Genomic DNA, 16,351 nt, shown 5'->3' with positions numbered 1-16,351 from the left:
AAATAGGACCGAACAATATGGTACCTCCACTGTGACACGTGGTGTCTGTGCGCGCTTGTTATTGCAGGTGCATTTCCTGTAAGACAGGAAAAGGCTCCTGGATGAATAGGCAAGTGCGTATTGACAAAAGAGAAAATTTTAAGAGAAGTTGTCCTTAGCTGACATAACAGGGGTTTGGCATATCTGGGTATCTTGTAACCATTTGCAGAAAAAAACGACATTCTTGCGCCTCCAGAGCGTTGTAGCGAGTCGCAAAATGTATCTAAATGTAGGTCTCAATGACAGAAGAAGCGATAATTAGTCTCAGAGAAGGTAGAATTAAGGGTACGGGCGCAATTAGTGCCATTAGCAGAAAATAGTCATATTGTCTGTGTTTTGATCATGTGGTTCAATCTCCAGAGTGTCAAGCCCAGTAGCACACCCAGGATCTCTGCCGGGGGGGGGGGGGGGGGGGGGGCGGCGTTGACAGTTCGGCAATACCATCTAAACAGCACTAATTTCAATTTCTTCACGAAAAATCTGCAAAAAATGCGCTTTTTGCGAGTGTGCAGACGATTGCGCGTCTTACATCTTAGTTGCAGTACTCAAATGCGCAAGGAAAGAAAATGGGTTAAACAAAAGGGGGGGTTAAGTCGGCTTCAGGGGGGGCTATCACCATGCGTTTATAATTCCAGACCGTCAGCCCCCTCTCGGGAGCGCGGGGATGCATTGTCATAATGCGCGCGCGTGAGCTGTCACCATTTCCAACAACACCGCGCCTGGAGTAGAACTGGAGTTGCTGGGCGAGTTGATTGACATCTGAGGAAAGCATGGTTGCACGAACAGGAAAATAAAGAGTTGGAAAGAAAAGTACGAAACGACAGGTTAGGCGCTGAACTTCAACTGTTTTATTCTTACAGCAGAGCAAGAGGGATTCACCAAATGCGCATGCGTGTATCAGTGTCGTCTAAGGCGATTGCACCTTGGACGGCACACTAACTGCACAATATGACACAAATGGTTGATGTAGCTTGAAGCAGACATGCTAAAGAAAGGGCCCATTTTACTAGAAATGTAGATGAGTAGAACTTGTTGCTAGGCGAGTTGGTCTTTTATCTCTAAAGCTTTTATCTCGAACTTTACGACGGATTTCCAGCGTATGAGAAACGGGAGCGTTTTGCTCGGAAGCCATGATCCCGGGCATATAAGCGCCTACCCTAGCATTCCAGTTGGGTTTAGTGCTTCGGCTGCCCATCTACCATATAATAACAGCAGAACGAGGTCGCCAATTCGAGGCCACACGACTCGACCATCGGCATAATCGGGAGTGTTCCCCACCATCAGATAGGCCGCGCTCACGGCTCTACACGAGTTGTCTCACGACTTTCGCGGTTTACCTCCCCTCTCTAAGCATATCCAGGGCTCTGAAGGCTGACCTGGGAAGCTCGAGTGTGCAGCCTGTTTTCGGCAGCCCCTTCCGCTGCGTTTTTTTTTTTCGAAACTGTATCTGCATATTATATGTTCTAAGCTATCCGGTCAATTCTATTCAAGGCAACCGCACCTCCACATACAGCTGAACCTTTTTTTAGTGCGATAGCAATTATATAGACACTCCAGGCGCATTTCTGTCACCGTTGTCGCCGTCGCCGTGATGTTCAGTATAAAGTCTAAGGGCGATAACATCGCCGGCCCGCACCGTATCAATGCCTCCTAGATAGCAGGCTTGAGCACTCTGCTTTATGACTTCATGCTACTTGGACCGAAATTTCCACTGCCAAGCCCGGCGTGACGAACGCGGTGGCGTCAAAATCACCGCGGCTTACTTGAGAGCATCCCCATTAGATTCTATGGCAGTCGGGCGAGGTAGCATGACGTCTGAGGCCTTGTGATATCTAGGAGGCGTTGTCCATTTGCTGTATGTGAGCCAACGATGGTGGCTCAATCTAGCGTGTGCAAGGGCCGAAAGCGAGGAGGAAGCGCACCGTCTTCCTTCACGCCCCGTGTTCTCGCCGCTTAGTTCGCGTTGAAGCGAGGCAGCTCGAAGATCAATTTGCTCGCTGCTGCTCCCACTCTTCCTCACACAAGTGTTTTGACAGCGAGTTTCCGCGGTCGAGCGAGATGCGTTCATGTTTGCTTGTGCGCGCGTGGCACCATGCTAGTTAACTTAGTTTCTAAGATAATGTTTACAAATCTAAAGGGCCGATAAAACTACTATCCTTACTTCGTATAGCCGTCTACTAATTTGCTATAGCTATGAATGTTTCACCTTTCGGGCGAGACTACGACTTTTTTTGGTAGATTGCACAATCAACAGCGAAAAGCAAGACAGCTATGGTCAAGTAAGGTCATTGAATAAGGCAATAAGACGGGCACTGAACAAACCCAGATGATCCAGAATTGACCATTGCAGGACACCAGAATTTTACAGCAGTTGCAGTCAAAGAAGTCATTAGCCATCACACACTGACTACAGCTGGACAAATTCTTTAATCGATGCCTAGGACACGACATTTACATTAAGCAGGTTCAGTATGAAAATAAGCAAGTCAAATGAAACATAGTCAAAAGCCATATGCACTCAATAAATGTGCAATCAGTGTCAAATTCAAGGTCAGCATTAATGAACAGGTAATTAGTAAGACCGTTTCACATGAAAGTTTTCCGGAACCCAGACCAACAACTACTGAACATGAAAAATGGACTTGAAATCAATGAGGTGCAAGCATATTATGTGCTACTGACAGAAAGATATGTTAATGAAATGGACGGTTAGTTGCTGGGAGAAGGCATATCACTTGACTTATGCACAGCAAACACTTTTCCTACCTTTCAGTGTGGAGTCAGTGCAGAAGTCTGTAGCTGTACCTCTTAAAGCAAAGAGCTTTTAGTGAACCCTACCGGACTTTCCCAACAGTTACTGCTGTTTGCAAAGGAAATGGTTATGCGCAAAGTAAACACAGACACAGTAATAGACACGGACGAGCGCAAACTTTCAACTGACTTTATTTTTTCCTACGTTGTCAATATATACTCGCAATGACCTATGTACAACAGCGGTGATCACATGACACACTTCAAAGATTACAACATGTCGTACAAGAACATCTCAGTTTCCTTTAAAGAAATTGATGTTTCACTTACACAGGCATCTCCTTTTGACGAAATATAAAAAGCTTCCAACAGTTCACGGGCAGTGGTATCACTGCTCTTGCCCAAAATCTTGATGCTTCGGAAATTCGGTTCACACATGCAATGCCGGACGTGCGCAGGCATATGCGCATTCTCATTATTTTTAATCGACAGCTCATGTTCCCTTGCACGAACGTTCACACACCTTTCCCTTCACGTGTCTTCACACATAAAATCCCTTCTAATGACTCACTGCAGTTTTTAGATCTATGGCTTCGGTTTTTAAACGATCATGTTTGTTGGTCGTATAGCCCACGAGCTCAGAAGGCATTATTGCCATATGATTCTGCACAGTCTAAGTTAGTCAAGCGGGGGATTGTGAAACTTTGTCTCGGTTCTGCACTCACGAAATCGTGCCCACATGCTATGCAGGATAGTTTGAATGTCCAGGTTCGGCGTGTGTTGGATGCCGGTTACCCTTGCATGGTAGTTACTGCAGTTGCAGAGGCTCTTCTGCGCGAGTCAAAAGCAGCCCGCTCTGGTGCAAAACCTTGGCTGCAGTGCTGGAGCCGTCCTGAAGTGTTGCCCTACATACATCGCACCTCTGATAATTTGAAGAAGGTTGCGAGTAGGCACGCTGTGCCAATTGTCTTTTCAGCCCCGCGCAAGCTCGCTGGGCTCTGCCCGAGGATTTGTGCTGCTAAGAAGAATCCTGGAGGATGCGGCAAGAAGCACGCACCGCCCTACGTAAAATGCGCAGTTGGCTTTGTGTACGAAATTCCACTATCATGTGGAAAGATGTACGTAGGGCAAACTGGCCGGTGTCAACGTTCGTGCAAGAGAACATGAGCTGTCGATTAAAAATAATGAGAATGCGCATTTGCCTGCGCACGTCCGGCATTGCATGTGTGAACCGAATTTCCAAGGCATCAAGATTTTGGGCAAAAGCCGTGCTACCACTGCCCATGAACTGTTGAAGCTTTTTATATTTCGTCAAAAGGAGATGCCTGTATAAGTGAAACATCAATTTCTTTAAAGGAAACTGAGATGATGTTCTTGCACGACATGTGAATCTTTGAAGTGTGTCATGTGATCACCGCTGTTGTACATACGTCATTGCGAGTATATATTGAAAACGTAGGAAAAAATAAACTCAGTTGAAAGTTTGCGCTCATCCATGTCTATTACTGTGTCCTTGTTTAGTTTGCGCATAACCATTTCCTTTGCAAGTATGAGCCAACTCGCCCAACAGAAAGTTTTAATGAGTTACTGCTGTCTTGTCAAATAGCACGTGCCTCGCGTCGCGCAGCCTGCGAAATCGTGTTTTCACGAAAACATATGCACGCATGCCAGTTTCCATTACGCCATGAATGCAGGAATGAAATGGGAAAATTACCTTTCCCCTGCCTTTGCATTGTACTTCTTTCACCATACAACCCTCGCCATTTTTTTCCCTTGACCAGCAACACCTTCATCCTCGCAGTGTCGATGACTGCATTCACATAAACTGCTGTTTGCATTTCGGCTTGACTGCAAATAGCATAGCACATAAACGTCAATGCATACCATTAAAGTTGCGACCGCTATGGTGAAAAAACGAACGTTACACGAGATTACATGTGGCATAGGTGAAAATGACAACTGTACACATCGCATTTAGTTTCATTGCATTTAAGTAACTGCTTTATGGAAGCTTCAATTCACAGATTCCAACGTGCTCGTTGGATGCGCATTTTTTTTTAGTTACCATATCTTCAGTTTTCCATTCGCCACACCATAGAGCCTAGTTGAGTGCTGGCCTGCCGCGATACATTTTTGCGCAAGATGGCTAGGTTGAACACGACAGGGGCCAACAAATGATCAGGGGAGGTCATTACAGTAGCAGCTCATACTGACAGATCATTTATTAGCACATAGACAAAATGTAGTAATAAAAAGTTAAAAGCACAGTTTACACTCATGTCTGAGAGGCAGGTACAGACTTGCTGACATTGAGGCATGCCTTATAGTAATAAAGTGATGTTAAAAATGTAAAAGAAACAGAATAGATGATAGTAAAAAAAATGAATGCATTATGGTCATTAAAAGTGCATGCTCTTAACATGTTCCAGCTTCTCTCTTTAATATCAGAGGCAAATCCACATTTGCTAGCCACGATTACTAAATGATGTATCACGGGTATTACAGTGTCAAAGTAGAATGAATGGATGAACGAATGAATGAACATTACAAGATACTTGAAAAAACAAAAGCATTGTCATGTATTTAAATCATGCCAATTGAATTTTAGTGTACTCCCCTCTCTCTCTCATTTAAAATCAAATGGATAACTCCTGAATCATGATTAGCCCTAGTTGATAGCTACTGCATGCTTGGGTTTGAGGAGTTGACCTTACGAGAAATATAAAAGAATGAACAGACATTAGGTGATGCTAAAAAATAAAAAGTCAAGGAGAGGCATTCCATTAAAATCACAACACGTGACAACGCTTGTCATATCATTTTGCCCCACTTGAAAGCCAAGCAGGTTGTAAATCCACAACTCCAACACATGGACACTTCAAGAGCAGCTTCAACACCCTTCCAGTAGTCACTGGCAAATATAGTGTTGACGTCAAAAAGCCCTAAAAGCCTGGACTCCTAGAGTTCCATTTGCCAGTCGCGCCGCTCTCGCCTAGTAGCAGCCGGTTGCGGACTGGCAGGACGCCGGAAATTTGTTTCCCGCAATGGTGGTCTACTGGCTGCAGTGACGGAGCCCTTGCGTGCCACTGCCGTTCGGCGGCTGCGTGTCACCACGGTGCTCTCGTGGACTGCGGCAGCAGCTCTGTTGAACACTTCCACACTGCTCCGCACCATGCCTGCGTTACGCTCGCGAATCTGGATTATACTCTCCCGCTTGTTTGCGGGAGACTGCTCGGGAGGAACCGCCGGCAGTGCGAAGCAGAAGCCGTCGTTGAAAGCGGCCGAAGCGTTAGCGGGCGCAGATGGCAGAATCTGCTCGTCCCTTTTGCACAATGGACCCGACAATGTCGTCTGCTCGTGCCTTTCATGCAACGCAGGAGACGGGGGCAAGTCGGAGACGGCAACAGCTGGAGCAGACTTCACCTCGGGGCACGATGGACTTGCCTCTCGTGCATTGTTTGCCCAGTCCGTGTCTGGACTATCGTCCACATCCATAGCTTCAACCTCGTCCTCCTTCTGCTTCTCTGCTGGCAGAGTCTCGCGATCTTGCATCGGCCCTTCTTTGGCAGGTGTGAGTGGTGCTTCGACAACTGGCTCCAGATGACAGTGTGGCACTTTAACACTGCTTTCTCGATGAAGCTGAGCACCATGTTCTGGACCGGTTGGGCCTGTGGACACAAGCTGCGAAATGAACACTTCCCTGCGGGCCTTGACAGCCGCAAGGTGTGCCATCGCAGGTGCGTTGAAGACGCAGTTTTCTTGCGAAGCAAAACGCAGACTGCTCTCCAGGTTTTCCTTGCCGACTGGGGGCTTTGGTCTGCTGCCTGTATGTGCGAAAGTGAAGACATCATTCAAGCACCAAAAGTTTGTTGCAAGCACATCACATGACAACATTAAAAAAGATAGCACTATTAAAGCGTTGGCATTCTTAGGGTACTTCACACACTTTCCGGGGGCTATGTAGGTTTGTATCTAACCATTTTCCCGCCTACACGAGTCACTGTGTAGTCTGTTTGAATGGGTAGCGCATCAGGCTGCTGTGCTGAGTTAACAAGGTTCGAAACCAACCATTACACTAACTTGGGTCATTGAGTATCTGGCAATGTATACATACGTGCCGCTCTTCAATGACCTCTTTCACAGTGACATGGGCCACAATGGCATGGGTCATTGAACAGCGGTACCTATCCAGTCCCGCATCTTACGAAGAAACTTTGATCCGGCTTCTAGCACTGCGTATGAGCCACTCGGTCTGTGTTGGTCTTGAATGAATCTTTTTGATGTCAACTTGGGCCACTGGGTATGTGCCAGTAGGTGTGTGCCGCTCTTCAATGAACGTTTCTGACACCAACTTGTGTAACTAGGTATGTGCCAATGAGAATGTGCCGCTCTACAATGACTAAAAAGATCCCTTAAATTTCTCCGATGGCGAGCGGAATCGAACCCATGTCACAAGGGTTCCTCAAGGACGGCAACCCAACACATTAGCAGGCTGCGCCACACATGCAATGGGTATGCACCGCTTTTTAATGGCGAGCTGTGCCATGGGGTATGTGCCGCTTTCAATTAACCTCTCGCTAACTTGGGTCACGGAGTATGTACCACCGAGCGTGCAGCAAGTGAGCGAACAATTCTCAGCATTTGCAGGCACTGGTGTTCCACACTTGTCGCTATGGCCACGCACAAACTTCTTGGCAGTGCCACCAGATTGCGCAGTGCGTCCAGAATGAAGTGCGAGAGAGAAGCCCAGTTACTGCACGACGTGTTTCTTGGTGTCCGCACGCACCGGCATGCCATGCATTTCAGAGGTCACACGCAGGCTTCACGGCAGCGAAGCGGACTGATAGCACAGATGTAAGTTTGCTCCAAGCACACACCTTTTGCTGGATGCATACATGCTAGCCAAGACTGAACATTGTGAAAAGATCAGCGACTCAACTGTTGCCGATTTCACCTGCTTGAGGAACTTACACAAAGCAGGTACGCCTTGGTATATGGCATCCTGCGCCAGACAAGGAAGTGATGCAGCACACCATCCCAATTTTTTTTTTTACCGAGCATTCTTTGCAACCTTGTGCAGCCCCATATTTGAACAGGTTTAAAAACATCTTTGTGAACAGAGTTTAGTTCTTTTAAATAGATGGCGCAACATTTGTCAAATCATATCAACGAGCGAAAGTTCGTAACCTTTATGGACAAAATTCGGGATAGTTGGCAGGTACGTACCATCATAATTTCAAACGCAAACAATTCTGAAACCATTTCAAGTGCATTACAGTAAAACCTCATTACTACGAACACCACATTAACGAAGTTTCCAGATGAACAAACTTATCAGAAATCCCCAGCTGACTTCGTATATTTTACTACAGTGCAGTCCACTTATAACAATATTGAGAAGAACGAGAAATCCGATCATTATAACTGATAATCGCTATATCTGGACTGCTGAAAAAAAATGCTGAATAACACCATTGCAGTCCCGAAACTGAAATTTCCATTTGCAATAAAAAATCGACGTTGTAGAAGTCGGCTTTGAAAAATAAGTTTTATTTATAGCTCTAATAGCGTCTCAAAGGCGCGCTGAAATAGAAATCTGCACTTGTTTTCACGGAAGTTTCAGATTCACAACCGCCGTGTGCATCGCGTCCATCAGCTGCGCGAACGCTGGTGGCTATAATTTAGCGTGCATGAATTCAATGAGAGACTCGATTCAGGACATTGAACTTTGGTTGAACATCGGGGTCGGTGTCTATGAGGGGCCATTGTCAATCTCGTCGTCACTGCTGCTGCTGTCGTTGCCTCCGTTGTACAACGCCGCCATCTGTCACAACAACGATCACCCCATTGGAGCCTTCATGATCGTGGCGCTCCCGGTTTTCATAATCGTCGATATCATTGACTGCGCTAGCTCATACTTCTTCGAGTCTTGTAAAATTTGCAGTTTCGTCTCGAAGCGGCGCACCTCCCGCTGATTCCACGCTCGTTGAGAGAGAGCGGGAGGGATCGTGGCGCCCCTCGCTTATCGCCTTTGTTCTCCCCCCCCTCCCCCCTACTCTTCTATGGACGCTCGCAAGACTGCTGGCGACGCGGAGGCGAAGCAGCTGGTGCCATCTTGTGCACGCTGCGCCACCTTACGATGCTCTCCGTGGCTTTCTCAATCGGTGCACGGGCGGGATGCGCTGCACGGTAATGGCAGCAGACAGGGGCAGCACCAGAGGGGGGCACGGGGGGGCGGCAGCTCCCCCAAAATTATCGCCTGCCCCCCCCCGAGAGCGCCGAAAAACTGACCCAATGTAGGCGGTGAGACAAAATGTCACTTTTGATGTCTTACAGCTTGGATGCAGATGCATGAGTGCAGAGCTGCTTACACAGGAGGGCCTTGTTAAGCATAGCAATTTATTATAGAAAATTTGTGACCACAAGCAATTACCCTCTCGCTTGTGATAGAATAGTCGCTTGAACTACAGCGCGAACTGCCGCCATAAGATAAATATGCTTCCAACGGTTCTAAACAGATTTAAAAATGGGATACCCTTCTTCACTGTTCGGTCTGCTCGCATGAACTGGCAAGTTCGTGCCTAAAATGCAATATGCTCTTTTTCAGGCGCCTTCCTCTCACAGGCCTCTTCGGCAGAGAATGAGCTTCGCCATGCTGAGGTCGCCTAACGGCGAGTGCTGTGTAACCGAAGGCAGTGCATGTACAGTAGAAACTCGCTGATACGTTCCCGCTTATTACGATTTCCCGGCTCCTACGTTTGCAATCGCGAAAAATAAACATGACCCCATAGAGGAATGCGTTAATACGTTCCGGTTAATACGTTCCCGGAAAATACGATTATTCGGCAGCAACGTTCAGCATTGCGGCAAACTTCAGTCGTATGATACGTCCTGCAGCGAAAAATTATCATTCAGGTGTGCAAAAAGACCACTGTCCCGTGCTTGTGGAGCGCTAAGCAGCAGACAGCGGCTGCGCGGCTTCTCTGCATTGCTCGTTCGCCCGAAGTGACGAAGCGCGGCAGCAGGCAAGCGAATTGACCTTTACGCTACCTCACCCCTCGCTTCAACTAGAACTACTACGTGACGAAAACAGGCGCGCGGCGCTACGACTCGTCGAGATCGTAGCAGAGGTGGTGGCAGACGAGGCGCCTGAAGACAGCGGCGAGAACGAAGGCTTGCGCCCACCGGCTACCTTCGCCGATGCACTTGCTGGCCTGGAAGCCTTACAAAGCTTTCGCACGAAAGACAACGAAAATGCAGACAAGGGTCTGCAATGTGCGCAAAAGGAGTTCATCCTGTCCAAGGGTGTGACGCACTAGTAGAAAATACAGTCGAATCTCGATCATTCGAATTCGAAGGGGCCCGAAAATTTGTTCAAATTTAAAGAAGGACTCATTTTTGATGTATTTGTGCACCATAGTGCCACGTACGAACGGTGCGAGTCGTGAAATATCGCGGCGCGCAAACACATAGCGAGCAAGGGCCACGAAACTGCCCACGCCGGCCAATGCTCGCATGCCGATAGCGCCTCTTCCTCTTCACAACCACAATCTCTCTCTCACATCTCGATAACGGCAGTGAATGAAACTTCAGGGAGCGGGCCGCGCCGGCATGGCGACACGCGGAGACCGTCGAAGGTGAGGGAGGAGGGCGGCAGGGAAGCGCATTTGGCCTCGGCAACCCCGTCGCTTCAGTGGCTCCCCTCGCCGTCCCTCTCAACTCCTTCGTAGCTCCCTCACCTTCGACAGTCTTCGTGCATGCCTGCCGGCCACCGCTCCCGCCGGCCCGGCGCCAGCTTAGCCCGCTCCCTGAAGTTTCGTTTTCTGCCGTTGAAGCGAGCGTTGGCCGGCGTGGGCAGTTTCGTTGGCTGGACTGGGCCTCCGCGTTGTGTCCCTCTGCGCCGCAGCCACAGCGTTGGCCGAGACATCGGCACGTACACACGTGTTCCGGCGCCACGCTGAAACGGCGACCTTACCATTTGAGAGAGGAAATTTTTGCCGAGGTATTTTTTCTTTCTTTTTTATTTCTCCGCGCGGCGTTGAGGTGTCTCTCCTAACTTTTGCTTTATGATGGTGTCGGAGCATTGCCAGTTGGAGGCGCCGCCACAAGATTTGGCATGCTGCTGAGAGCATTGTCGGTGCGTGGTTATGTTTGAATTAACCGTCGCAAATGCTTTCGCGTTCGAATTACCGAGCGTTCTCGCCCATTGGAATACACATAACTTTGACGGGACCACAGCGCCAGCTCGAATTAACGAGATTCGACTGTAACTGTTTTGCAAGAAATAAATGTTTTCTGCCCTTGTCAGCTTCAACTTTTACTGGATTCGGATCGTACGTTTTCCCGGATCGTACGTTATTTTTCGCGCATTTTTTCAAAACGTATGAACGAGGTTCTACTGCATATCACACGGGATACACGCGTCGTCTTTATGCGGCGCATAAGCGGCAGAACACAAGCACAGCAAACAGTGTCGTCTCCAAACCATAGATGTTCACATATGGAGACGATTTCAATACTTTTTCATGCAAACTCCGCTCGGCTACTGGGCAGAGTTGAACCTTGACCATGTGGAGATCCCAGTCACATCGCTGAAGCGCATAAACTAGCGGTCCACGAACTGCACAAGCGAGGTGTTTTCACCGTGACGATACCGGAATCGTCATCATCTTGCGAGCGCGTGTTTTGGTGCCTTCGAAGATTGAAGACTTATCTTCTCAGCAAGATGACAAATAACTGTCTGAGCGACCTAGCTGGGCTTGCGGTCGAACAATCTTTTGCCAATAAGATATATATTCAGCGTGTTCTCGACATGTTTGATGCTGTGCACAGGAATTGACGTATACGTCTGCAATGCCGGTATAATGATACTCCATCGTATCTCTGCGGCGCTGTCACGGGAAAATTGTGCGGGTATCAGAACACCCGCTTCACCAACGAATAAATCCCGTCTATGTTTTGTCTTGTACAGAGATCAACACACTTCTCTAGAACGCGTGAACTACTTTGTCAGGACTGCGCTGGCGAATTAAAGATGACATCTGGCACAAAATTGGCTGTACGTGAGGTTTCACGACAACATTTACAGTTTCCATTGATTTCTCTCGACCTCGTGGTCGGCTTAAGCTTTGGTGGCTGCTTTGGCCTTTACGAGTGTGTTCTAGACAAGTGTGTTGACCTTTGTACTGTCACAGCACAGGCACTGAGATCTGTGGTTGTGCCGAAACCTTCGAGCACTTCATCTGTCCCCGTCATCGCTTTGAAAGACACTCCATAGGGTGCTGTACGAGGCGACGTCGGTTCCCTAGCTAATGTAGTGAATAGTGCTAATATTTGCGTTTGTGAAACGTGCTGTACTGTATGGCCAAAACTGACACTGACTGACATGCCTCTATTTTTGCAGTTCTCTCCTCTTTTCTATTTGCTTTTGTTCTTTTCTTATTTCCAGTGTTTAGAATCACCAACCAGCACCACAAGAGTGTTAAATTTTTTTTGGCAATTTGGCACGTCTTTACCAAAGTTGGGATTGATATGCACATCATTGCTTAGTGGTGTTCACTCATGCTGTGAAATTACTCTTCTGAAGCTATATTGTGATCTAGTTAACTTGTGTTATTTTGTTGCTGCTGGGTACCCAATTTTTTTCATTATTTAATAGTGTTTTTTTATGTGAGTGCTGTAAGATATAAATTTTCATTTGCTTTGCAAAAGCACTGCTGTGTAAATGTGCCAATTTTCAATTTATATCTTGCTCCATTGGTGGAATAGCTTATTCACACTCATGTATTTAGAATGCTTTCAGCCCAATCAAGGTGTTAAAAGACTTAAGACATCGAAAAATCTGTATCCGGATCGCAACCCTGTTGTGCTCTTGGACAAGTGTGTTGAACATACATATAAATAAATGTTAGCTTTTTATTGCGATAGCAATTATATGGACACTCCAAAGCAGATTTCTGCCGTCGGCGTCACCGTGAGGTTCCGTATGACGTCAACGGCGATGAAATCGTCGCCGCGCTCCGGACGCTGTATGTGCGAGTCGAAGGGCGCGAGGGACGCGCGCTTTCACGGGGAGCGAATGCACGTCGGAGAGCAAATGCGCGTTCTGTGCCGTACTCCCTGAAAGGCTGCAGAATTTCCTCCTTTCCATATATAGAGAGCAAACGCAACTTCTTCCGTCGCGCGAAAGGCTGTGGGGGGACAGGAGGGACGAAGGGGAGGCGACGTTTAGCTGCGGCACCAAATACATATTTATATAAAAACGCCACGCGCGTTCAGTGCAAACGTGGGCGAAACTCCAACGGCATCGACAACAGTTCTGCACGTTGCTGGTACTGCTGCGTGTCCAAGTTTATACAGCTGATAAAACTACTATCCTTACTCCGTATAGCTCTCTACTAATTTGCTATCGCAATTGGTGCTTCCCCTTTCGGGTGAAACTGACAAATTTTTTTTTCACGTGCTTTCATTCTTAAATGAAGCAAAGAAAGCACGCTGAATAACAACAGAGTACAGATAGTTCAATTTTTTTTAAATAAGAAAATAAGAAACACGTTCAGAAATAGTGGGAGAAATTGTAATGCACAGAAGCGTTGGGCTGATCAATGGTTGACATCTTTTGAACATGCGCAGCCTGGATATCTATTATGTCGCACTTGCCTATGCAGACCACCATGTATGTTTATTGGAGTATTGAGCAACTGAAGGAAGTGTAGGTGCCATGTAACAAGATTTACCTCGGGTTTCCGATTGATTGATTTGAACATTTATAAAAGAGCAAAGTGGAAGGTAGTTAAACATACTCAAAACAACGCATAAGTTCCCCGCCTGCATAAGTTCCCCGCTGCAGCTACTGAGCGCATGTAACAGCAGGCTTAGACAACAAACTGCCATTTGCCGCGTTTCACTCTGACTGTTAGTTGGCGAGCTACAGCCGCTGAAGTGAACATGAACAAGCTGTTCTTCGGATTGGTGCTAAAGTGACAATGAATTGGAAGAACAGCGTGTGTGTGTGAAGTTCTGCTACAAACCTGGGAAACTTTCAGAGACATTTCAGTTGCTTAGCCAAGCATACGGGGAGGACTGTATGAGTCGCCCGCAGTGCTACGATTGGTTCAAGCGTTTTGAAGACGGAAGAATGTCAGTCGGTGACAATCTCAAGCCTGGACGAACTTCCACATCCACAGATAATGACCACGTCGAGAGAGCTCGAACTGTGATTCATGGAAATCGTTGTTTGACTGTTTGAGAAGTCGCTGACGAAGTGGGTATCAGCATAGGATCATAGTCATGAAATTTTGAATGACAAACTTGGGATGCGTCGTGTCAGTGCAAAATTCGTGCCACGTTTGTTGACTGACAAACAGAAGCAGACCCGTGATGAAATCAGCCAGGAACTGCTCACCACTGCCAATGACAATGAAAACTTTCTTAAGAACATCATAACCGGCGATGAGACATGGGCTTATGGCTATAATGTTGAAACGAAAATGCAGTCATTGCAGTGGGTGGCCAAAAGTTCTCGTCCTAAAAAAGCACACATGAGTCGGTCAAAAATGAAGGCGATATTGGTTGTGTTTTTTGACTGCAAGGACATTGTCCATCAGGAATTTGTACCCCATGGTCAGAGGGCAAACAAAGAAGTTTACCAGGGAATCCTAGCACATTTGACAGATTCTGTACACAGTAAGAGGCCTGAATTGTGGGAAAATCAGGCTTGGATGTTGCATCATGACAATGCCCTGGCTCACACGTCGCTCCTTGTCCACAGCTACTTAGCGAAACACCACACTCCTGTTGCGCCCCACCCACCATATTCTCCGGTCCTAGCCACAGCAGACTTTTTTCTATTACCCAAGCTGAAAACCACCTTGAAAGGACGTCATTTCCAAACCGTAGAGGAGATCCAGGACAATGCGAGAGGAGACCTGCGCGCCATTCCAGAAAGTGTGTTCCAGGAGGCTTTCCAAAAATTGAAGAAAAGATGAGAAGAGTGCATTGACAATAGAGGGGACTACTTTGAAGGGGACAGCACTTAAAATGTTGTACCATAAGCAATAAAGGTGTTATAGCTAAAGTTCGGTTTCATTTTGAACACACCTCGTATGCCTCTTTTACGCTTCATCCTGCAGCCGTACTAAGCTACATGCACGTAGCAATGTAACCTCCATACTAGCGGAGATGCCATACGGTCGCACGTTTGCACTTTCCAGACAGTGTCGTTTACTCGCGCTTGCGCTTTGGAATAGTTCAAGTGTCCGCCTTGAGTGAGACCGCTGCAGTGTCCATGGGAAGGAATTTTAAAAACAAACCAACAGCAAGAAACACTGCGCTTTGGAAGTGACATGGGGCTTCCTTTTTGTCGGAAGTTTTTTCAGCATCAGCTTTGCGCGCATCACTCTTGTTATGTGGTGCTTCAGTGGTGCGTGGCGGCAGATTCTATGGAAAATAGCAACAGCGCAGGCCAGAAGCCAACAGAGACATCTTCGTGGATATCTCAAACGGTGACAACTTATGAACTGATAAGTTGATGGGCGGAATAGTTTTGGGGATTTCACTATAATGATTTTTCAGAATAACGAACGATTTTTGGCGGTCCCACGTGATTCGTTATATAGAGATTTGACTACAGTCAAATCTCAATATATCAAACCTCGAATTAGCGCAATTTGCAATGTAATGAATTATTTTTATTTTCCAATCGTAGTTGCATTGAATTAACAAAATTCGCGATATAAGGAAGTTCTTCGCTGCAAGTACAACTTCGTTATATCGAGGTTCGACTGCATTACATTTCCACGTTCACCTGCGTTTGTAGTAGCGGCCTAATTCTTACTGAAGAACCTAGTTGCAACAATTACATGCTTAGGAACTTTAAACTGAGCAACTGGACACTGCACTTCCATGTAATTGCACATAACAGGCGCTGCGATAAGTTATTTCCTGTTCACATTTCAATATACCCTGACGGTACGCTGTGAGAGCAGCGAGTGAACACAAACCTGTGCTGGAGTGCCTCCTGGTGCCAGGCCCGTGCCGCAACGGCAGCCCCGACCGAAGGGAGTTGGGCCGACCACGCCGGAGGTTGCTCTTGGTCGACGACGTGGTGCTTGTGCCTCGAAGAAAGTGCACGGTCTGTGGCACCGCTGGCACCGTGGTTGTGGGCTCTGGCTGTGTGGTAGTGTTGGAAGGGCTTTCCTCTTCCTGGCCTGCAACAGCTGCAACAGCCAAGACGAGCCTCAACAACCAAGGCACAAGGAAGGGCAGAAACAAAGGACAGGATGTGGCACAGCAGTTGGTACGCGGTCCATTAGCGTACGCATTCCAAGCTGTTTATTAGAATACAAAAGACGTGAAAACACCCACAAGAAGGTGGCGTGCTACAATAGCTCTTACGAGGGATTGTACACAAAATAGACAGGATGCAGCACAATCAACAGGCTCTGGGAGCATGCTGTTAAACAGCACGAAGGTCACATCGATCGCTGCTGCTGCCACGCTTCCTCACGCCAGCATTTCAGCAGCGAGAATCCGCGCTTATCGAGAGTGATGTGTTCATGTT

At 47.3% G+C, this 16,351-nt stretch overlaps 1 protein-coding gene across 2 annotated transcripts in view; it reads right to left on the bottom strand.

Moving 5' to 3' along the window:
- Nucleotides 1–4,532: 4,532 nt before the first annotated feature.
- The window catches only part of LOC119465350 (uncharacterized), a 38,235-nt gene continuing 26,416 nt past the window's right edge, over nucleotides 4,533–16,351 (bottom strand). For both annotated transcript variants that reach the window (XM_037726140.2, XM_037726141.2), the window contains exons 10-11: nucleotides 15,792–16,007; nucleotides 4,533–6,614 (exon numbers count right to left, since the gene is read on the bottom strand). In XM_037726140.2, the coding sequence (XP_037582068.1) occupies nucleotides 5,749–6,614; nucleotides 15,792–16,007 (1,082 nt within the window). In that variant the 3' untranslated portion in view covers nucleotides 4,533–5,748. The remainder of the gene's footprint in view (nucleotides 6,615–15,791; nucleotides 16,008–16,351) is intronic.

The sequence above is a fragment of the Dermacentor silvarum genome, chromosome 9 (genome assembly GCF_013339745.2).
Source record: "Dermacentor silvarum isolate Dsil-2018 chromosome 9, BIME_Dsil_1.4, whole genome shotgun sequence".
Classification (NCBI taxonomy): Eukaryota; Metazoa; Arthropoda; class Arachnida; order Ixodida; family Ixodidae; genus Dermacentor; species Dermacentor silvarum.
The sequence above is the reverse complement of the archived record's forward strand: the minus strand, read 5'-3'. Positions and strand labels throughout refer to the sequence as shown.